This window comes from Heteronotia binoei, chromosome 1, assembly GCF_032191835.1.
Source record: "Heteronotia binoei isolate CCM8104 ecotype False Entrance Well chromosome 1, APGP_CSIRO_Hbin_v1, whole genome shotgun sequence".
NCBI lineage: Eukaryota > Metazoa > Chordata > Lepidosauria > Squamata > Gekkonidae > Heteronotia > Heteronotia binoei.
The window spans coordinates 133960977-133984659 of record NC_083223.1 but is presented as its reverse complement, the minus strand read 5'-3'; the positions used below and the strand labels follow the sequence as shown (position 1 = coordinate 133984659).

The window sequence follows — 23683 nt, the reverse complement described above, 5'->3', positions numbered from 1 at the left end:
AAATTATATTCTATACAGAATTCTACCAGTTTACAAACAGCCCTGTTATAACATAGATCTTTAGATTGATGGGGAAACCCTAGTTGGGGTGGCAATGGTTTTTCCCCTTCAAAGCCCATCAAAGAGGTCCAATTCTGATTATCAGACCCTATTCTGATAATCCCTCTTTGGTGGGGTAGGGCGGGATATAAATCGAAATAAATAAATAAATAAATAAATAAATAAATAAATAAATAAATAAATAAATAAATATTCCAGCATTGAAATTCCCAAGAAGGATAATTTGGGCCATCGGATACTTTTGGAGAATTCTCAAGATGAAACTTAGCCCAGTGTTAATCAGAATGAAACAGAAAGATGAGGAAGATAATTGTACAGCTTGGGTGATAGGTTCACAGTTTTCAAGTTGTTCAATCTTAGTGAAAATATTATGTTTTATCAATATAGTCAGGCCAGCTTTACATCAGCCTTTAAAACAGTCTCTGTAGGCTGGTAAAGAGAATGAGCTTAAAACTATTAATCTTAAATTGCCGGTTGACCATGTTTCCTGTAAACATACACCATCAAAATTATTAATAAAGTTGATAAAATTGATATTTTTATTATTCCAGCCTGATATATTCCATTATACTTAGTGAACAGGTCTGGCTTGGATCCTTGAAGACAGTCGTTTTCTTCTATCGATCAAGTCTCTTATGGGTGTCATTGAAGATACAGCCATTTATCGGTAGAGGTTGAGATATGTTAGATGATAATTCCATAGATTCTGATGCTGAGTTTATCAGGTCAGTTTGAGTAAGGGAGGGCACAGGAGAAGAGTACACTTTACCAGTATGTGAAGTATCTTGTGTAGGCGAACATGCCCCCAATATTGAGCTTTCCCGCTGGAGGGAATTGGGAATGGATGAAGACATAGGCATTTTAGATTCTTGAAGGCATTGCAAGGTGAGTTCCAATCTGTCAGTAACACTCTGTTGCTCCAGGGTGGGTAAATTTCCAAATGAATGAAGGAAGAAGTCTTCAACTGGAATGTCCCTGATATCATCAGTAAGCACCCTCTGTGGGGTAATATCCTGTGAGCACACTGTAGATGTTGGCATGACATCCTGTTGACTAAAGGAATTTGATTTAGTTGTTACAATCCTTGGGCAAAGTGCAGTAATCATGGTGTTTGCAAAGAAACACGCTGAAAAAACTACTTTTTGCCACAGTTCTGATTTATGGCTGCTGGAATTCTCGAAGTTTTGAAAGTTAGCAAAACTTTCTTAGTTTGAATGCCACAGTCAAGCTTTTCAATTTCAGTTATATCAATGTTATGGAAGTCAATGTGGAGAAGTGCACTTAGATGGGATTTCACTTGGTGGCTGTATTCCCATTTTGGAATTCTGCCTCTATAGCAGCATGTTGATAGGCAGATTTTATTTGCTTGGGGAACCAAGCACTGGGAGTTGGCTCCTAGTCGCCCTTTAAACTTGTTATTCAAGGGAAGATTCATCTGTTCCATATTGGACCCCTCTCGAGGAGAATTTGCAACTGGGTTAGTAATATTACAAGTAGGGAGAGCAGGGGCTGTGTTATTCAGTGCAGAGGTCAGTCTCTTGATTTCAGAGGAAAGATTTTTTAATTCAACTTCCATTGCTCTAATCTTATTGAATACACAATCCACATTTTTAGCAATCAGCATAAGATTGGAGGGGTTGAGTCCCTCAATGGTCTCATGAAGTGTTTCAGATTCCTCACTGGCCTGAGTTGTAACATCTATACTGCAAGGCAATTCAAGGGATTTGTTGGCAGCCGGCTCCCTTTCAGTATCAGTGACAAATTGTAAGGGAGAAAAACAGTCCATTGTTTCAAGGGCTAGAATGTATTGTTCCTCAGGGTTGCTTTTTGGAGCAAAGAAATCCCCAATTTTCAGCTGTTTGCAGACAGGAGTCTCAGGCGGTTTCTCTGAATCTCTTGAGCGTTTGCCAGATGCCATTAAAACAGGGATGATAAGAATAAAAGTTTCTCCGCCCACTGCTGGAACAGTAAATCTTCGGGAGAAAATTCTTTGACTCAATATGCCTTTTGAGAGTTGAAAGTCTCAGAGCTCTAGTGCAAGTTAGCCACCAATGCCCACGCATGCTCAGTCTTTATTAAAATAGACTTGTGAATGTCAGTCTCCTCCCCATGTGACATAGTGGTTAAAGTTTCAGACTAGAATCTGGGAGACTCAGGTTCAAATCTGCACTCTACCATGGATGCTTGCTGGATGACCTTGGACCAGTCACTGACACTTAGCCTAATCTACTTCATAGGATTGTTGTGAGGATAAAACAGTGGAGAGGATAACAGTGTAAGCTGCTTTGATTCCCCATTGGAGAGAAAGGCAGGGTATAAACGTAATAAGTAAAATAAACAAGTTAGTGATACATAGCTCCATAGACACACAAGTTGCTCATTTGCCAGAGGTCGTATTTGTGGTTTTCTGCCTTTTTTGGTTTGTGGTAAATGATTAATATGAAGAAGAGTAGAAGAAGAGTTGATTTTTGTACCCCACTTTCCTCTGCCTTAATGAGTCTCAAAGTGACTTATAATCGCCTTCCCTTCCTCTCCTCACAAAGTCACCTTGTGAGGCAGGTGAGACTGAGAGAGTTCTAAGAGAATTGTGACTGGCTCAAGGTCACCCAACAAGCATCATGTAGAGGACTGGGGAATCAAACCCTGTTCTCCAGAATAGAGTCCATCACTCTTAACTACTTCACCATACTGATACTCAGTCTACATGATATAGTTTGGTTTAGTAGTTAAGTGTGCAGACTCTTATGTGGGAGAACCGGGTTTGATTCCCCACTCCTCCACTTGCAGCTGCTGGAATGGCCTTGGGTTAGCCATAGCTATCCCAGGAGTTGTCCTTGAAAGGGCAGCTGCTGAGGGAGCCCTCTCAGCTCCACCCACCTCACAGGGTGTCTGTTGTGGGGGGAGAGGATAAAGGAGATTGTAAGCCACTCTGATTCAGAGAGAAGGGCAGGGCATAAACCTGCAGCTTCTTCTTCTTCTATTTTAACTGAATTTGGACTATACTCTATTATTTCTCTTATGACACACATTTATGATATCAACTTTGAGATAAAGGGTTTGGGTCGAGTTTATAAATGCCATTTGAACCTAATGCTGACATTCAGCAGCAGGGAGGCCTACTGGTCATCCCTTACCCACCCCCAGTTTATTCTCATATTCTTTTTAAAAAGTGCTGCAACCAACTTTGTCCTGTTTGACTTCTATTTGCTAGGCATTGATGGATGAAATTCTGATGCTTCAGGATGAAATCAGTGAGCTACAAACATCACTAGCAGAAGAGCTGGTCTCTGAACCACTTGATACTAATGCCGCTGACCAGTTGGCTCTGCAGTCCACACTTACTGTCCTAGCAGAGAGGATGGCCACTATTAAGATGAAAGCATCAGGAAAACGCCAGCTTCTAGAGGTACAAGGATGTTGAACAGATTTTTCACCAAGCCTTGGTATTATGACAGAATACTCACAGGATATTTATGTGAAGAAAGCCATTTTTTATCTTACAGTAGGTTGGATTTAAACTATTATGAACCTCCTCACCTCCTGCTGTAGCACACTGAGCCCCTAAAGTTTTGTTTCTGGGGGATCAGGGAATCCTTACAAACAGTGTGGCAGACATCCATTTCAGTGACTTTAGGTGGACTCAGCCTTCCATCCTTCCGAGGTTGGTAAAATGAGTTCCCAGCTTGCTGGGGGGAAAGTGTAGATGACTGGGGAAGGCAATGGCAAACCACCCCATAAGACGTCTGCCGTGAAAACGACATGATGAGACATCACCCCAGAGTCGGAAACGACTGGTGCTTGCACAGGGGGACTACCTTCTTTTTAAAAAGTCCCTGTGCAAGCACCAGTCGTTTCTGACTCTGGGGTGATGTCGCATCATGATGTTTTCACGGCAGACTTTTTACGGGGTGGTTTGCCATTGCCTTCCCCAGTCATCTACACTTCCCCCCCAGCAAGCTGGGAACTCATTTTACCAACCTCGGAAGGATGGAAGGCTGAGTCAACCTGAGCCGGCTACCCTAACCCAGCTTCCATTGGGATCGAACTCAGGTCGTGAGCAAAGAGCTTGGACTGCAGTACTGCAGCTTTACCACTCTGCACAACAGGGCTGGTTCTCAGTGACTTTAGGTGACCCTATATTCCATTAACCGATATCTCAGAGACATTTCACAAATGCAAATTTAATTCTTGACAGTACTGTCATATCAAATGATGACTTGATTGTGTATGAAAGAGTCATTGCAATCCAAAATCAGTGATAGAATTTATATTTTGTTTCACATGACTTTAAACACAGTGCTTTCCGGTGATGGCAATTCACATATTCTGGTACAAACCCTCATTTCCTTAGTTATCACTTGATGAAAAAATGGGATGTGTATGCATGTGTAAAGCCATCTGTTAGTGAATAGAACCTTGTGTATGTAGTTGAATATTATTTATGGTATTTCTTTTGTTTTTGTGTTGTTACCTAGATTTGGGGCCATATTACCTTGAACATATTCCCTCACTAAACTACTATCCATATTTCTCATTTCTTCTGCCAGCCCTACTTCAATTTTTGTGTTATTTTTAGGAACATTTTACAACAAGTTTTGTGTTCTATGATATCCTCAGTAGATTACAACGAACAGAAAATCTACTGTTTATAGTACAAAGTCTAAAAAACAACAAAAGCAACTTTAAAACCTAGCAGACCCTAGAATATTAAAATACTTCAAAAATGCATTAAAACAGTCTAAAACATCAAAGCATTCATCAAAATTAGCTGATGGCAAGTGAATAGGAGAAGATCTGAAAAATGGGATGGTACCTTGTGAAGGGATTCCTAAAATACAGCATTGGTACTGAGAAGACCCTCTATCTTGTGGCTATCCACAATATATAAGATGGGAGGGAAACAGTGATAGTTTCTTAGCCCATCTAATTTTTTTATCAGGAATCCTAGTCAAATTCTGAAAGTCTAAATAATATTGAATGATTTTAATTTTTTACACATGATAGTCTCTCTGGACTTATATTTTATTCCGCCTTTCCCTTCAAGTTAATTGGTTTTGGTTCTGTCAGTGTCCTGCTATAACATATCTACACTATGATTAACAGATGTTTGTTATCACACAGAGGCTTGGATCTTATGCCTTTCCCACTGGCACCAGAATGCTGACAATGATGTGGGAAGCCGTTTTTGACTTCTTGTCACTGCAGCAGCCCATTTTGCCTTGTGTTTAGTTCACATGAGTTCTCATGTTATTTTCTTTTTCACACCGGTGGCTGCTGGAGGAAAGGGAGATCATAAAAGATGTGTCTCTACCAACACTTTCTATTAATGCTACATAGAATCAACAAAGAGATTTCCCCCCTTTCAGATTAAAACTGCAAATAATGATGATCTTATCTCTAGGAGAAGCTAAATGAGCAGTTGGAAGAACAGCGACAAGAGCAAGCTCTACAAAGGTTTCACTGTGAAGCAGATGAACTTGATCATTGGCTCCTAAGCACAAAGGCTGCAATAGACACCACCTTGGCTACTGCTCAGGAACCTATAGACATGGATTTGCAGCTAGTTGATTGCCAGGTAAAACAATGATTTTTAAATATTACTTTTGTTGGGCTTACAAAAATGTCCTATACGTTAAAGATTAATGCTGGTTTAGACACTACCCATACAGTGTGTGGGTTGTGAATACACCTGTATTCATAAAAGCGATATGCACAATTAGCAAAATATCCAAAAGCTTCCTGCTGCTTGTAGTACCTTTCCAACTAGACCACATATTCATGGAAAACTTTTCTGCACCGTGCACATAGACTAAAAATACCTAAACAAACCCTTGTAAAAAAGAGAACTATCCTCTCATTAGTTGCAAAGTAGACACAATATAGACTTTCTAACAGTAGGACTTATTTTTGTGACTATATTATCTTGATTATAATTCTTTAAACATACAGCAAACTTTTTCACTATTTTGGCCAGATTACTAAAACAGCATTCTATTACTATTCAATATCAGAGAGCCCTGTGGCTCAGAGTGGTAAAGCTGCAGTACTGCAGTCCGAGCCCTCTGCTCACGGCCTGAGCTCGATCCCGGCAGAAGCTGGATTCAGGTAGCCGACTCAAGGTTGACTCAGCCTTCCATCCTTCTGAAGTCGGTAAAATGAGTACCCAGCTTGCTGGGGGGGAAGTGTAGATGACTGGGGAAGTCAATGGCAAACCACCCCGTAAAAAGTCTGCCGTGAAAACATGGTGATGTGATGTCACCCTAGAGTCAGAAATGACTGGTGCTTGCATAGGGGATTACCTTTACATTTAATATTTATATATATTTAATTGAGTTTCCTAATTCAGTTGTAAAATTTTATGAAAAGTGCCAGAGTACAGTGTTAGTCATTTGGGGTAACTTTGCCTAATGATATATGTAAATCTGGGATTTTCATATTTTGAGGGATGATTGTATAATACAAATTCGTTATCCAAAGTGTGTGTAGAAGAAGAAAAAAAGCTCCAAACTCATGTAGGATAATGATACTGCCAAAGTTCATAATTCCTAGGTATGGAATATTTCATCACCTCACAATAGTTACCATAGGTACAAAGAGTCCTCATTTTATCTCTGGTTCAAATTTGCATCTGAGATTGAGAACTCCTAACATAAGAACGTAAGAAGAGCCCTGCTGCATCAGACCAACAGTCTGGTCGTTTTCGCACTCACCTTCCGCAGGCGCGACCCCCCTCTTCACCGCGCAGGATCTGCGCGGATTTTGCACTAAACGCTGCAGAGCAGCCAGAAAAGCCGGAAGCTCCCGGCGCAAAAGCCGCTCAAACTGAAACCGCCAAAAAGCAGTTTGGCATTTGCGCGGCTTTTGCGACGGGAGCTTCCGGCTTTTCTGGCTGCTCCGCAGCGTTTAGTGCGAAATCCGCGCAGATCCTGCGCGGTGAAGAGGGGGGTCGCGCCGGCGGAAGGTGAGTGCGAAAACGACCTCTGACTAATCCAGCATTTTGTCTCACACAATGGCCAACCTTCCTACTTCCTCCTTCCCACTTCCAGTGTTTACCTGCTCCAGCAACTTTGGTGCTGATGACCATATCGAAAGAAAATGAATCTCCTTTCAGAGAGCCAGTTTGGTGTAGTGGTTAAGTGTGCAGACTCTTATCTGGGAGAACCGGGTTTGATTCCCCACTCCTCCACTTGCACCTGCTGGCATGGCCTTGGGTCAGCCATAGCTCTGGCAGAGGTTGTCCTTGAAAGGGCAGCTGCTGTGAGAGCCCTCTCAGCCCCACCCACCTCACAGGGTGTCTGTTGTGGGGGGAGAAGATATGGGAGATTGTAAGCCGCTCTGAGTCTCTGATTCAGAGAGAAGGGCGGGGTATAAATCTGCAATTCTTCTTCTTCTTCTTCCCCTCCACACAACAGACACACTGTGAGGTAGTGAGGCTGAGAGATCTGATAGAAACTGCTCTTGAGAGGAACTGCTCTGAGAGTGTTATGACTGACCCAAGGCCACTTCAGCAGTTGCTTGTGGAAGAGTGGGGAATCAAACCCAGGTCTCCCAGATGAGAGCCTACACATTTAACAACTACACCCAACTGGCTCTCTAATGAGAAGAGAGTGGATTTACACCTCACCCTTCACTACCTGAAGGAGTTTTAGAGAGGTTTACAATTTCCTTTCCCTTCCCCTCCCCACAACAGACCCCCTGTGAGGTAGGTGGAGCTGAGAGAACTCTGACAGAAACTGCTCTTGAGAGGAACAGCTCTGTGAGAACTTGTGACTGACTCAAGGTCACATCAGCAGGCGCATGTGGAGGAGTGGGGAATCAAACCCGGTTCTCCCAGATAAGAGTTCGCACACTTAACCACTCTCTCTCCATGTTAAGGCTATCAGTAGAGCAGAGGTGGCAGTCGCTGTCACAAGAGGTAAACAAGTTTTTAAGAATAGTGTTTGAAGGCTCATGGAGAGATGGCAAGTGGGGTTAGGGTTGCCAGCTTTGGGTTGGGAAATACCTGGGTATTATGGGAGTGAAGCCTGAGAGGGGAAGGGTTTGAAGAAGGGAGGGGCCACAGCAGGGTACAATGCCATAGAATTCACCCTCCAAATCAGCCATTTTCTCTAAGAGAACTGATCTCTGTCATCTGGAGAAAACCAGAGATCTCCAGTCCCTACCTGGAGGTTAGCAATGCTATGCTGAGTACATGGACAGAGCCAGGCAAATAATAAGTAATTTTAGAATTTTTGTAAGAGGGAGCAATATTTGAGATAGTTCCCATGTCATGCAGCATTTGTTACACTCTTTCTGACTAAAATCATCCATTACTAGGGAGGAGAATTCAGCATAATGTAACTGCCCTCTAAAAAAATACTCAGTGATCACATATAGAGAATTCAGGAGATACACATGCAGGTATGAACCATACCTTAGCAGGAAATGTGTTTTCTTACTTTTATGGCTGCTTTTATCGAGTGTGATCTGAAAACATGGGGAAAGAATTGTCTATGAATGTATTTAAGTTGCCTTAAGACACAGAGTAGTAATAAGTGTGCTTCTAGACTGCCTTCCATAAAACTGTGATCGACATGTGTTTTTAACCTTATCATAATCCTCCAGTATACAGTGAAGTTACCACCTGCATCTCAGATCTATGGTAACATTGTGTTTTATTTAGAAACATAAAAGGTATTATTTAAGGGCATAAAATTTAAAGTGGAAATCTTTATATATGTGTGATTTCCAAATTATGTCTTTTTGATTAAATAGATGAAGAAAAAAACACAGGTATTTTTTTAACTTGGCACTGGCAAATTATTATTGTTTTCTGTAAAATGTGTAAGTAGTACTTACCAACATTTCAAAATAAACATGCCAGAGATTTGTCACTGTAAATCACTCACTAGACAAAAGAAGATTATGTGGAGGTTCTTAGGCCATTCATTCACCAATCAGAAAATTCTTCAGTGAGGAGAGAAGCTTTTCAATACAATCAGTGCAATGAGAAGATGGAAGGAAGCAGTGGACAGAGAAAGGAAACTCCCTGAAAATACTAGACAAAATAAAAGGGCATCCAGAATTTATTGTGGTCCTTTTGTTTTTATTGTCCATGGATGTCTTAGATTCCATTGTATTGGCACTTTAGAATAATGGAATAACTTTTCAGACTATGAACACAGTTGTAATATAAATAAAGATCTGTGTTGCTGTAGAATCTTTGCTTTCCAACAAGGCAAGTTCCTGGTGAATTTTTTTTTTTAAGTACAGATGAAAGACTTTTGGGAAATGCACACTACTGGAAGCACATTTTTGAGGACTCTGGAGAAAACCAGAGAGGGCCATGATGCAAATTTGGCATACTGCTAGACAGAAAGACAATAAGACAGTCTTCTTCTCTCCTTGCTAGAAAGCTTGGTGGATACTGCAAGATGTATGAATTTGCCTCCTTGTTTTTGCTGCTTCAGAACATGCTTGTGGAAATTGAGCAGAAGGTGGTTGCTTTGTCTGAGCTGTCAGTGCACAATGAAAACCTTCTAATGGAAGGAAAAGCTCATACCAAAGACGAAGCTGAGCAGCTGGCAATAAAACTCAGGACTCTTAAGGGAAGTCTTTTGGAGTTGCAGAGAGTGCTCCATGACAAGCAGATCAGCATCCAAGTAAGAAGCTATTCATAATTGACTTTACATGGGGGAGTGTGGGTTTGCATATATCGTATTGTGTTGTAGCATGGAAGTTTGGGGAAGACAGAATTAAAGTACTGTAAGTCTAGTTTTAATAAACTCTCGATAATTTTAATTGCCTATCCTGTTTATAATTTAAATCACTTATTACTAACCTTACTGTTTCTCTTCAAATCCACAAAGCAATAATATATTGTTTTATATTAGGGACAGTACTAGTCAAGAGACCTATATTTACTTAAGTTCTCTACCAATTTCTTATAATCTTTCCCATTTCAGGAAGTACTCTGCTTAAGCTTGGGGCTGGATTGTTTATGTTCAGGTTCTAGCATATTAACTGTAATCACTTTGAGTGTTAGGCAAGGAAGGGGCTGTGACTCACTGGCAGAGTATCTGCATGGCATGCAGAAGGTCCCAGGCCAGTTAAAATAATCAGGTGGATGTGAAAGATATCAGTCTGAGACCCTGGAGAGCTGCTACTAGTGTGAATAGACAGTACTGATTTTGATGGACTAACAGTGCAATCCTAAAGAAAGTTACTCCAGTCTAAGCCCAGTGAAATGAATAGACTTAGACTGGAATAATTATCCTTGGGACTGCACTGTAGGGGTCTAATTCAGAATAAGGCAGCTTCTTGTGTTAAAGGATGAGGGTAAGCGATCCCCCTTGTGTATATTGTAAGACAGATGTATAAACTTAAACATGTCTTCACCTGCAGATATCTTTCACTGGTTTAGAAAGTACTGATTTAATTAAATGGTGGGAATAACATAACATTTGACAGATTTAATAAAGTTTTCTGTCTTTTTCTCATGAATTAGAATAGTTACAGTACTTCATTGGACTTCATGGAGCTGCGCTAAAAATTCCTGCTTTTTAGGGGAGGGTTATGCCATCTGTTCCTCCTATTATTTTGGAGGACATTTCTGAAACTGCCCTGCTTTTGCTGATCTTGTGGTGGGACAACTGTTTTTAAGGAAAGGAATCAAAAACACTTGTAATTTCTCCCAGCTTCTAATCAGTCAGACTTAAAGGGGAAGGTGAGGGGCTGGAACAAGAAGGATTTTTCATTGACCAATTAGAACCTGGGAGAAATTTTTGGAGGACAGCTGAGCCAGCAGCAACAGAAAGGGGGGTGAGGAGTTTCCTCTGTAGTGATAGGCTCCCCAATTTATTTCTAATTAGTTAAATTGCAGCTAAAAAGGTCAAAGTAAGGAATGGGGAGAAATAGACATGGAGGGATTATTGACAGAAGGGTAAAGGGGAAGAGAGACAGGTAAATTATCAGATAACAGAAGGGGAGACAAATATGGGTGAGATTGACAGCGAATGGGAAGAAAAATGAAGTCGGCAAAATTGTCAGGTAGAGGGAGAAAGAGGGGTGGAAGATTATTTGAGAAGGAGGGAAAGGAAAGGGAGCAAAGACAAGGGAGATGGGATGCAGCTTCCCCAAAAGTTTCTCATGGGTTCCCACTTTTCTATGTACTAATAGTTAAGTCAGTTAAATCTGAGAATACTTATATCCAGTGATTGCAGCTGTAAATGAGCAAGACAAATTTTTCGATAGACCTGAAAAATGCCCTGGGTTTGCAGAAAAATCTGAAATCTGAAAAGAAAAGGAAAAAACATGGGTTTTTTTTTTTAAAAAAAGCCCAAAATGATAAACAGAATGTCTGTAGCTTTAACCAACAGATTATCTCAGTGGTTGTTGCTAAGCAACCACTGTTTTCTAGTCTTGGTTCTGTCAGTGAAAGGCAGGGGGAGAGGGAAGGGCTTTTTCCAGGTCTATTTTGGTTTTGAGGGAAGACTCATTGACACCCGACCTGGCTAGGGTTGTCAGCTCCAGTCTGGTGAGAAATTCCTGGAGATTTTGTGGTTGAGTCTGAAGTTTGAGGAAGTGAGGAGTGTGATCTGGATATAATGCCATAGATTCCATCCTCCAAAGCAACCATTTTCTCCAGGGGGACAAATCTGTCAGCTGGAGATCAGTTGTAATTCTGGGATATCTCCAGGTTCCACCTGGAAGTTGGCAACCTTAGGCCTCACAGCAGCCTCTTGGTGACTTGATACCACCTGACTTGCATGACTTACCTTGATCTGGCTGCTTGCTACTGTTCAACAGCAGCCACTCTATGAAAGTGTGGTGTGGAGGTTAGAGCTTCAGAGTAGGGTCTGGGAGATCCAGGTTCAAATCCCCCTCTTGCTGTAGAGCTGGCAACCCTAATGTGTATCTGAGCTCTATAGATGGGAGAGAGATCTGTTGTGATTACAGGAGAATTCCATGACTCACCTAGAAGTTGGCAACCCTAGAAGGAGAGAAGGAAGCAGGAAATGGTGAAAGGCTGTGGGCGCTTTCAGGAGAGGGAAAGAGGAAATATTGGAGGAGGAGAAAACGAGATGCCTCCTGCAAGTCCTTGCAGATTCCCAGTTGTAAAATCTCTACATACATTTGACCTAGTATATCTACCAGTTTAAAAGGTTAGAATCTGAGTAAATCATAAACAGGACAGTATCTCGGCCTATATTTTCATTGTAGAGAACAGAAACTTCACTACAGATATACTTTTTAAATGAAGCCTTAACTTTACTGTGCAACTCATGTAACAGCTGAACTTCCCAGTACAGATAATGTCTACAGTGGCTGTAGCTTGTTAAGTTGCAATGTGAACATGCAGTGTGTGGTAAAACATACCATTCTGTTGAAGTTAATAAAGTAAATTAAAATCTAATAAAATACCGTAAGCCAATGCTTTTTAAAGTAAACATGAAACACTAGACCAGGGGTGGCCAAACTGTGGCTCAGGAAACACATGTGGCTCTTTCACACATATTGTGTGGCTCTTGAAGCCCCCACCACCCTGTTTGGCCAGCTTGGAGAAGGCACCTCTCTTTAAATCACTTTCCCAAGCCAAGCCAGCTGGTGACTTGGAAAATGCATTTAAAGTTGCTTCCTTTCTGCCCCTCTCTCCAACATCTGACATTGATGTCTTGTGGCTTTCAAACATCTGACATTCATGTCTTGCGGCTCTCAAGCATCTGACATTTTTTCTGTGGCTCTTACGTTAAGCAAGTTTGGCCACCCCTGCACTAGACTGTGTAAATGTTATATTGTCAGAACAGTCTAAAAGGGGGAAAATGTTTTTGCAGAAAACAGAATTTATTCTCATACTGTGTCACAAGTAGACAGAAAATGTCTTTATCAATGTTTTGCACTGAAGACAGTCTCAGATACTGTAATTCTGTGTGTGTGTGTGTGTGTGTGTGTATGAGCTAGCATATATACTTAGACTATTTCTTATTTTCACAATGCTTTAGTCATTCAATAATATCTAAGTAGATTAATTTTAAATAATAATTTATTGTTATATTTCACTTTGTTCCTTCCAAAGCACTGTCTGAATACATCAAGAAACTTTTTAACACCATAGCCTTTGAAGTAGTACTGTCAGCATATTCAGTTGTATAAAGTTTCAACAGCAAGTTATTTATCTTGGACGTGGCAGAAAGACAGAATATATAAATCTTTGAAAAACATTTGCATCTTTTACCAGACGGCAGAAAGTGGCTTTGCCATTTGAAGTAATCCAAAGCAAATAATTCATTTGGAGACTAAAACTATGTATTAATAGAACATATCATTCTTGTAACATATTATATTGAAGTTTTTTATGCATCTTTTTGAAATGGAATGCTATATTTTAATACTAAATGACACACAGTTCCTTAAAGTTATGGACAAGTAATAAGCCTAACAGGAATGAGCATGTTCATCAGTTGTCTCTTTTTTAAAGAGAATATTGATGGCACAATCACAAATGATTCCTATGAGAAGGAAAAATGGGAGGAGCCTAAAGAAGCCAAGGTGGCTCCATAAACAGCTTTCCAAAGACTTGAGAAGTAAAAAAGACTTGTGTAGGAAATGGAAGGAGGGTCTTATAACCAAGGATGAATATAAACAAATAACCAGTGCTTGTAGAGAGAGAATTAGGAAAGCTAAAGTTCAGTATGAGTGTAGGCTAGTGAGAAATGCTAAAAAGAACAAAAAGGCTGGGTACAGACAGGCAGCTTGCAGCAGCAGCCTCCTGTCACAGAAGAAAGCCAGCATAGTGTAAAGTGCCCCAGCGTGGTCAGACAGTGCGCAGCCTGCTGCCAGAACAGGGACAGATTGCACCACCCCAGAGGACTGGTCACACCACTCAAGTGCATGAGCAATGCTTCCTGGCACTCACCAGCCATTTGGCTCTGGTTAGGCCTCACCTAGAATATTGTGTTCATTTTTGGGCACCACAATTTAAGAAGGATATAGACAAGCTGGAATGTGTCCAGAAGAGGGCAATGAAGATGGTGAAGGGGTCTGGAGACCAAGTCCTATGAGCTGGGTATGTTTAGTCTGGAGAAGAGACGAATGAGAGGGGATATGATCACTATCTCCAAGTATTTGAAGGACTGTTATATAGAGGATGGTGCAGAATTATTTACTGTTGCCCCAGAAGGTCAGACCAGAACCAGTGGGTTGAAATTAAATCAAAAGAGCTTTTATCTAAACATTAAGAACTTCCTGATAGTTAAGAGTGGTTCCTCAGTGAAACAGGCTTCCTCAGGAGTTGGTGGGCTCTCCTTCCTTGGATGTTTTCAAACAGAGGCTAGGTGGCCATCTGACAGTAATGCTGATTCTGTGGACTCATGAAAGGGAGGGCAAGAAGGGTTGTATCAGTGCTTAGTTCTCATGCCCCTTCTTACAAGTCCAGGGAAATATTACTCACCACTTTGGGGTCAGGCAGCAATTTTTCTTCAGGCCAGTTTAGCCAGGGATCCTGGAGACTTTTTGCTATCTTCTGGGCATGGAACAGCGGTCACTGGGAGTGTATGCTGGGGAGTTTTTGTGAATTTCCTACATTGTTCAGGGGGTTGGACCTTCCAACTCTAATATTCTATTATTCTTATACTAGGAATAAGGCCTGTTGTGGAGAAAAATACAACAGGCTTTAGAGAGAAGTGAGTGAGTGCCCCCACACTCTTGCTGTCTTCCCACCCACCCAAGTGAAGGTATTCACTCCTCCCCCACCCCACCTCAAGGGGAGCTGATCTCTGCCATCTGGAGAGCAGTTGTGATTCTAAGTGATCTCCAGCCCTCATCTGGAGACTGGCAACAGTGGTTCCCCAGGAGGAAATGGCATTGTACCTGTCTGAGGTCCCATCCCTCTTCAAACCCCACCCTCTTCAGGCCCCACCCATGAAATCTCCAGGAATTTCCTAACCTGGAGCTGGCAACCCTATCTCCTTCCCTTTATCTTTCCATTGTCTTCCCCCTCCCTGCAGCCTCTATATAGGAAAAGGACAGTCTTTCTCCACAGTGCCGAGGGGGGCAGGCAAAGCAGCTTACATCAGGTTAGGCTGGAAGTCTGTGACTGGTCCAAAATCACCCAGTCAGCTTCCACAGCAAGAACCTGTGTCTGGCAGACCTTGCTCTGATGCCCTAATTCCTATGCCCTTCTCAAATTCCACCACAGAATCTCCAGGAATTTCCCGCCAACTTGGAACTGGCAGCCATAGTCAGGACTGGTCCCAATGAGTTCTGCCTCAGAGACTTTTAGTGATACCTAAAAGTGATACCTCCTCCTCCCTCCCTCAGCCAATCAAGGAAGGGTTTCTTTATCTCCTCTGTGAATCAGTGCAACAGGCAGCTCAGCCAATGAGATAGTAGGGAGAGCCAGTAGTGTCAGAACTAAGGTTGGTTGCCTTTTACTGACAGAATCAGCTTTGCTGGCTAGCAACAGCCACTCGGGCAGGAGAGAGGAGCAAACCACCAATGGCACATAAGTACTCTTGATTGATAATTTGATGGGCCAAAGGTTGATGCACCACATTCCTACCCAGTCCCAACCAAACAGGTTGCTTGGTTTTGCCAAGATGAAAGGGCTTTTATTATATTATAGATTCCCTTTTAACCTTCTGTTTCAACAGTCTGGAGTTTTATTCCATTAAAGGTGTGAAATTCCTGTCTTGTATATAATTCTTGTTTTCTTGATGGGCAGAAGGAACTCAGTGACCAGACACTTTTTTCACTCTGAGCAAGAGTGAATTGGTCTACTCACTACTGAAACAGTGTTGTATGCGCTAGTCATTATATCATAACAGCAGGTGTAATTGCAGATTAAAATTTGGGGGTTGTGATTCTTACCTGAGTTCAGCTCTTTTCTAAATCAGTGCATTGTAAGGTACATGTTAGCTAGAATATTGACCTTGAGGAGGCCATGCAGTGGCTTGTTCATAACCTGCAGCTATACATAGACAATCAAAAGAGGAATTTGTGCTGAGCAGTGACACTGCTAAGCAGTGGTCTGACTCTGAATGGCATAAACCAGGGGTGTCAAACTCATTTGTTATGAGGGCTGAATCTGACATAAGTGAGACTTTGTCGGGCCAGACCATGTTGGGCTGGGCCATAAGTATACCTATTTAAGATTAGGTAGCAGAGAGATAAACTTTATAAAAGACACAGACAAACACAATTAGATTTTAAAAAAACCCCTTAAAACATGCTTAAAACATTAGCACTTGTTGGTCTTAAAGGTGCTTGCTTTGTATTTCTCTCATAGGATCCAGGTGACTGGGCAAAGGAAGCTCTGGCTCTTTCCTTGCTTCCCCAGGGGACGAGGAGGGGGAAGAGCCTCAACCAATAGAAGGAAGAGAGTATTGGCTCAGTAGCTGTGCTGTGGGATTGACAGAGCCTGGCAGAGCAAGCTGTGCTTCCCCCAGGGAAGAACATCAGCCAATGGAGAAAACAAGCCTTGCAAAGCAAGCTGTTACGCACAGGGCTTTTTTTTTTAGCAGGAATGCAGTTCCGGCTGGCTTGGTGTCAGGGTGTGTGGCCTGATATGCAAATTAGTTCCTGCTGGGCTTTTTCTACAAGAAAAGCCCTGGTTACACAGAAGGTAGCAAGAGAGAGGGAGAAGGAAGCAGATGACAGCCAGTTGCCCAGGGGCCTGATTCGACCCTTGGGCCACATGTTTGACATCCCTGGCATAAACTAGTTAGTTAGTTTTGCAGTTTCGGCTGATCTTAAAATCTCTGTAGTGAAAGAATTCAAAGAGAGAAGGGTCATCTGTTTAAAATTTGGAAATGCTACAAATCATATCTATATGGTAAGCAAAATCCATTACTACTGTCTTTGGTTCCTGACTTTTTTCAAAGTTCTTCCCATCATTCGGCATGATTGCTAATGGAACCTCCATGTTTAGAGGCCATATACATCTGCATACTAGATGCAGGAGACAAAAAGTTTACAAGATTACGCATGGGATGGAGAAAGCAGAGAAAGAAGTACTTTTCTCCCTTTCTCACAATACAAGTACTCATGCGCATTCAATGAAATTGCTGAGCAGTCAGGTTAAAACGGATAAAAGGAAGTACTTCTTCAGCCAAAGGGTGATCAGCATGTGAAATTCACTGCCAAAGTAGGTGGTGGCAGCTACAAGCATAGCCAGCTTCAAGAGGGGTTTGAATAAAAATATGGAACAGAGGTCCATCAGTGGCTATTAGCCACAGCATATTATAGGAATTGTCTGGGACAGTGATGCTCTGTATTCTTGGTTCTTGGGGTGGGGAAGGGCAAAGTGGAAGGGCTTCTAGCCCCACTTGTGAACTTCCTTTTTTTGGGGCCACTTTGTGACACAGAGTGTTGGACTGGAAGGGCCATTAGCCTGATCCAACATGGCTTCTCTTATGTTCTTATAAAAGTAGTATGCTATGTCATGCCCTGCTTTTAAACTTTCCAGAGAGATTTAGCTGATCACTTTTATAAACAAAGTATAGTAATAACTGAAGGCAATTTATTTACCCAAGGCCACAAACTGAGTACAGAAAGGAGGTGAGTTGTAAACTAATATTACACCAGACCGATTCCTCACCAGCAGTTGCTCCACCTCTGGGCTCCTGCTTTCTGCAGCTCGAGTGATTGATTCCCCACCAGTTGCTGCTTGGGTGCGTTTTGACCGGGGCTGCCTCCAAGTTTACCCAAGGCTTCCTGATCTCAAAAAAAAAAAAAAATCTAGAAGCCTCAGGAAAATTGGAGGGACCGTAGATCAAGGTGCACCTGTGCAGCAACTGGTGGGGAATCGGTTGCTTGAGCTGCAGAAGGTAGAAGCCCAGGGACAGAGCAACTGCTGGTGAGAAATCAGTATCAGTTTTCCTGAAATTCAATTTTCAAAAATGTTAATGAAACAAACCTTACTTTTCCATTCTTTTGTGCTTATTTTATGAGTGTTCACTGCGGTTGTTTCCCTAATCTTGATGCTGTTTCAGCACCATTCTGCCAGTCAGAAAATCACATAGTCAACAAAGTGACATTGCTGCACCATATCATTAGTCAGATTTGATTAACAGACCGTGTCACCAAAGACAAATAAGATTCTGAAGAGAAGAGTTAGTAGGATCCCCATTGATACACAGCTGAGCCAGCAAACCCTTCCTCATTTTGCTGAGCTGGCAGTCTCATTGCCTGTCAGTGCTAAGTGGCAAGATTGTTGCCTTGATCCAGCTCTCATAACGTGTGTGGGGGGGGGGGCGTGCATTTAGAAGAAGAAGAAGATATTGGATTTATATCCCGCCCTCCACTCCGAAGAGTCTCAGAGCGGCTCACAATCTCCTTTACCTTCCTCCCCCACAACAAACACCCTGTGAGGTGGGTGGGGCTGGAGAGGGCTCTCACAGCAGCTGCCCTTTCAAGGACAACCTCTGCCACAGCTATGGCTGACCCAAGGCCATGCCAGCAGGTGCAAGTGGAGGAGTGGGGAATCAAACCCGGTTCTCCCAGATAAGTGTCTGCACACTTAACCACTACACCAAACTGGCTCTCCAAAACACTTTATACCCAAAACACTTGTTTTCCACTCAGATAACATACCAAAACAAAATAGGAGTCAATTTCACCTTTAAGACCAACTTAGTTTTATTCAGAATGTAAGCTTTCGTGTGCATGCACACTTCTTCAGACGAGGAATGAGGTACAGTAAGCAGAGCCACATATAGCTAGTGGGGTTTGGAATGCCAAGTGGTATAAAGTTAAAAACCAATAGCAGAATAGTAAAATTAACAAATTCAGAAAACCTTTGATCTGGGTTGAATTAGCATGGGAAACCATAAAACAGTAACATGACAGAATGTGAGAATGCCTGTTAATTAATCTATTGCTAATAAACCTGGGTCAAAAAGAAGGCATTTCTTTCCCAGAAGTTTTTCCTGTCCAACTAATTTACCAAAACAAATCACCTTAAGCAAATGGCAGTGAACCCTTCCTGGACATTTGCTAAACTCTCTTCATACCAGTACTACCTGTCAGAGGCAGAGCTCAGCTTAGTTATTTTTATGATTGGTTTGCTTACATACTCCTTTACTGTGGAAGTAATCTGAATTTGCAGGGTGTGTGTATGGTCTCTTAAAATGGCAGATCATTTGGCTGTGTGTGCTTTGAAAAGAGGTGCAACTGAAAGGCAGATTACAGTGTGAAGATGAACATTTAACAAGGAAGGGAATCATTTTTTCAATTGTTCTTCCTGTGTCTTCTAGCAGGAGTGGTTCATGCCATGTCAGAATATAGTCTGAGTTTATGCCAAGCTTTTGGATTCATCCACTTCTTAAATAACTTTATGCATCTGGCAAATTGAGACCATGACAAATTTTCAGCATGTCCCAGGAAACTTTTTTGCTTGTGCTGAACTGGGTATTTATTAACAGGGAGATCAGAGTGTTTCCTGAGTTCCAGGGCTATCATGTGCCTTGTGGGGGTTTTTTCTTTGCAGGGATTACACTAGTCAGCCTCTGTAGGTCTATGTCCCATCCTCACATGACTGGGGTTGCCCTCCTGGGGAGGAAGTAGCATAAAATTTGTAGGAAATAATCTACTTGCTTTACATGAAGTTGTTTCTTAGAGGAGCCATCCTTGAAACTTAACAGTTTATTAATAATGATTGATGATAATAAACTGGGTTGATTTAAATACAATGCTTGGCTTAAATGTGAATCCATGTGTTCAGCATCTCATTTAAATTGGATCACTTGGCTTTTGCAAGTAGTGTTAGCATATGGGTGGCCCAGGCAGGTTCTGTGCTATCACTCAGAAGCTGTATGTGTTGCAACTGAGTGGTCAAAAGGGGTGCTAGCCACATGGAATGCCTATAAATGGTTTTTTTACATGTCTAGAATTTCATCTAAATCAGATCTTCATCTCGGTCTGATTGTAAACCTAAGACTGACAGACCAGTCTCCCTAACTTCATATTCCTCTTGTGTTTTCCCTTTTTCAAATGTAAAGCAGGGAACTCTGCAGGAAAAGGAGGAGTGTGAATCTGATTTAGTCACCTCCCAAAGTCCCAGTGTCCAAGAATGGTTGGCACAGGCACGGACAACCCGTTCACAGCAGCAACAAAGCAGCCTGCAAAGACAGAAGGTGAATTAGCTATTCTCAGTGCACATCCTAATCCACCTTGTGTATTTTAGAGCAACTGATTTAAATTGGGAGTATGTTTGTGATTGGACCACAGGTTGTAGATTTAATTTTACAATGTTTCTCATTATGATCTTTTGTTTCCCATTAAAACAAGCTTTTCCATAATGATCCCATCAGTGAGGAAACAAAGAGAATTATCTCACATTTCTCCTTCTAGCTATAAAATTTCCTTGCTGCATGTAACCCTCCACCCCAAGTGCTATTGTAGAGCAACTACTATAAGAACTGAATATGCTACACAAACCAACATAGCTACCCACTTGAATCTATACATAACCTCTGTATCCAAAGCACTATTACTCTGCTCAGTGTTTTGTGAGTGAGCCACACAATTCACATCTACTTGAGGCTATCCCATGTCTTACCATCAAACATGCCACCCTCTGCTCTTCCTTTACATATGGCTCTTGCTTGTGCTGAGAGTATCCTGTAGAGCATAGTGGTCACCAGAATGCTTGAGATAAGGTACTACAGAGACTTAGTTCATGTGACTGACCTGGACAAGTCACTGTAGTTTCAGAGGCTCAATGGTGTGTCAGATGCAAAAAGGTGTCAGATAGAATGTGATATAAAGAATTGCAATATACATTTTCTGTAGGTCCTATTGATATTGTTTAAGAGACAAGAATGCTATGCTGAATACCAGTGTAGGGTCATAGAAAAGGAATTGTTAGGAGACTGCAACTGTGACTAATCAAATCATGCATTTAGTACAGCTGGCCATTTTTGAGTAGAGAGGGCCTGACTCATATTGTGGTGAGTCTCATAAGTTTTCAGTAGCCATGTGTGAATGAAATTTACACATTCTTGCACACTTCACACATTTTAATGGCCATCCTGTGTGCCTCAAATGTGTTGTAGAAATTATATTGGATAGTAAAACAGATAATACTCCATTGCTAAAGAAAGTGTGTTTGTTTCCTTTCAGGAGCTGGAGGAAGAGCTAGCAGAGCAAAAGAACTTACTTCGCTCAGTAGCAAGTCGTGGAGAAGAAATCTTTATCCATCATTCCTCGCCTGATAACATTTGTCCTAGGTGCCATTTGATATTGCTTTTGTTCAACAGAGATAGCTAAATTCCCATATTTTGTCATTCTTAATCACACCATTGTTGGCTTGCGTTCTTGAGTACTTTGTGACTTTCTTTAAACAAAATATGAAATGTAAGTTACATCTGAAATAAATGTAATAAGACTGTTTTAAAGATTTTGCCCTCTTTAGGCTAACAGCCTATTTTCCATTTAAACAGATGTTCATGAGAAAATTCCAACTGGAATTATAGAAGGAGGCTAATTGCAAGGGATAGGCATAGTCCTTACATCATTTCCTTCTTTGGCAGCATCTGCAATAGTTCATTGGCTTGAATGGAAGATACTTAGCAGCAATGCTTTGAGGGTGTTCACAGTACAATTAGAATATCAGTGTAGCAGATCAGGAATAAAAGCTTTCCAGGGTGAAAATAAAAATGATTGCTAACCAGCCCTTTGGCTTGAGTATATTCTGTTCATATAGGCAGCAGTCATGTAACATGCCCTGCTTGTGCAAGTCCTATAGAATTAGATTTACTTACTTAATGTATAGCCCACCAGAGCAAAAGTGTAATATGTCATTTTTTATTACCTACATAAGCATGAAAACTCACAGCCAAAATTACTAACAAAATTAGATACTTTGAAAATCATTAAGTATATTGGAACTCTATGTTTATACATTACCCCAGTTCAGTGGGGTTTAGGCTTTGAGTCAAAAAAATTGTATATGAATTCTTTGAGCTGTATACTTGTGAATGCCTTTTGTATAAATTTTGTATGAACTGTAGTTCTAAAGAAGAACACATGTTGATTTCTATTTAATAAATAATCTTTATTATAAATTTTGTTTGTAATTTTGGCCATGAGTTTTCAGGCTTATGTAGTATTTTTATGACCTTGCAAAGTTTTCCTTATTTTGGCATTCTGGAGCATTATTAAACAACAGTTGATAAATGTAATCTAAAAGATTAATAATTATATCTTATTCTGAATAATGACCCAAGAATGATAGTGTGTGACTGTCCCAAGGTTAGTCAGTAAGATTCTGTGGCAGAGTGAGGATACGAATCTGGGTTTCCTAAATCCAGTTCTGAAGCTCTAACCACAGTACAACACAGGTTTTGTTGGGATTGAACAGTAGCAAGCAGTCAGGCCTGAGTGAGTCATGTAAATCATATGGTATCAAATCACCCAGTGGTTGCTGCTGAGCCTAACCCTAGTGTATCCAACTTGAAAGACAAAATAGCTCTGCAAGGGGCCCTACCCCCCTCCTCCTGCCTTTCTCTGATAGAAACCAAGGCTCGTATGCTGTCAATATGGCTGTGGTCGCTACAATAAACACTGAGAGGACATTCCTTTCTTAAAACTACAGGTACTTTTTCTATTGGTGGGGAGTTAACACACACACTCAAATTGCTTGATTTGAGATTATTAGTTTTTTTTGCAAACCTGGTTCTTTTTCAGGTTGGTAGAAAAATTGTCTTTTCCATTCATAGTACCAGTCTCTGGATTTAGGTGTCCACATGCTGAGAATTAGATATATTGATATATTGAATGTCCAAATACAGTTATAGTTTCAGCATCACTAATTTATATTTTTCATGACAGTAAGAAGCCAGATGTGCTATCAGAGGAGCTGGGCTTAGAAGGAGAGAAACCATCAGCTGAAGATCAGATGAAAATGAAGTGGGAAAGTCTTCATCAAGAATTCAGCATTAAGCACAAATTGCTGCAAAATGCTCTGGAACAAGAACAGGACCAGCCTGTAAGTATGAAAAAGAAAATTGCCAGCAGTGCAATATCGTGATGTCTTTTACTTGTAATGTACTTCCCCCAAAATGCAGTGCAATCTACTAATTGGTTTAAGAGAATAAACATGTCTATTTGTTTTACATTTTGGAATTTCTAAAATACTGTAATCATTATTTCCCTTAACAGTTTTACAGCAGATCAAACAGACTTACTTCTGGAATGACATTGTTCAAAGGAAAACAACAGGAGCAAGATAAACCATCAGCTGTATCTTTGTGGGCTGGTTTGAATGAAGCTTTTGGAGAGCTAGAATGTCAGGTAGAGCATTTTATTACGCTTATTTGTGTTTAACTTCATGTGACGTGTCTTTGCACATTTAGCAGTTGAAGACAAAGTCTTTACCATGATGTTTAAGTCCATCAGTGGCTACCAACCATAGTGACTAGGGAGAATTTCCACATTTGAGACAGTAAATCTCTTAATATCAGTTACAGGAGGCAACATTAGGGGAAGGTCTTGGCCTCTATGGCCTGTTGCTGTTCCTCTGGAGTGACTAGTTGGCTACTATGTGAAACAGTACTAGATAGACTGCTGATCAGAACACATGGCTGTGTTTATGTTCTTATGATCCTTATTGACATCTACAAAGGTAAGATATAAATGATCTGTC

The 23683-nt window shown here is 41.1% G+C and overlaps 1 protein-coding gene across 2 annotated transcripts in view; it reads left to right on the top strand.

The window, feature by feature from the left end:
- Nucleotides 1-23683, top strand: part of SYNE1 (spectrin repeat containing nuclear envelope protein 1) — a 621543-nt gene that overhangs the window by 442838 nt on the left and 155022 nt on the right. The window contains exons 93-99 of one of the 2 annotated variants that reach the window (XM_060240915.1): nucleotides 3272-3466; nucleotides 5462-5635; nucleotides 9510-9701; nucleotides 20040-20171; nucleotides 21160-21266; nucleotides 22870-23026; nucleotides 23200-23331. In XM_060240915.1, coding sequence (XP_060096898.1) covers nucleotides 3272-3466; nucleotides 5462-5635; nucleotides 9510-9701; nucleotides 20040-20171; nucleotides 21160-21266; nucleotides 22870-23026; nucleotides 23200-23331 — 1089 coding nt within the window. Of the gene's footprint in view, nucleotides 1-3271; nucleotides 3467-5461; nucleotides 5636-9509; nucleotides 9702-20036; nucleotides 20172-21159; nucleotides 21267-22869; nucleotides 23027-23199; nucleotides 23332-23683 lie in introns of both variants that reach the window. The other variant, XM_060240910.1, reaches the window with a different exon arrangement.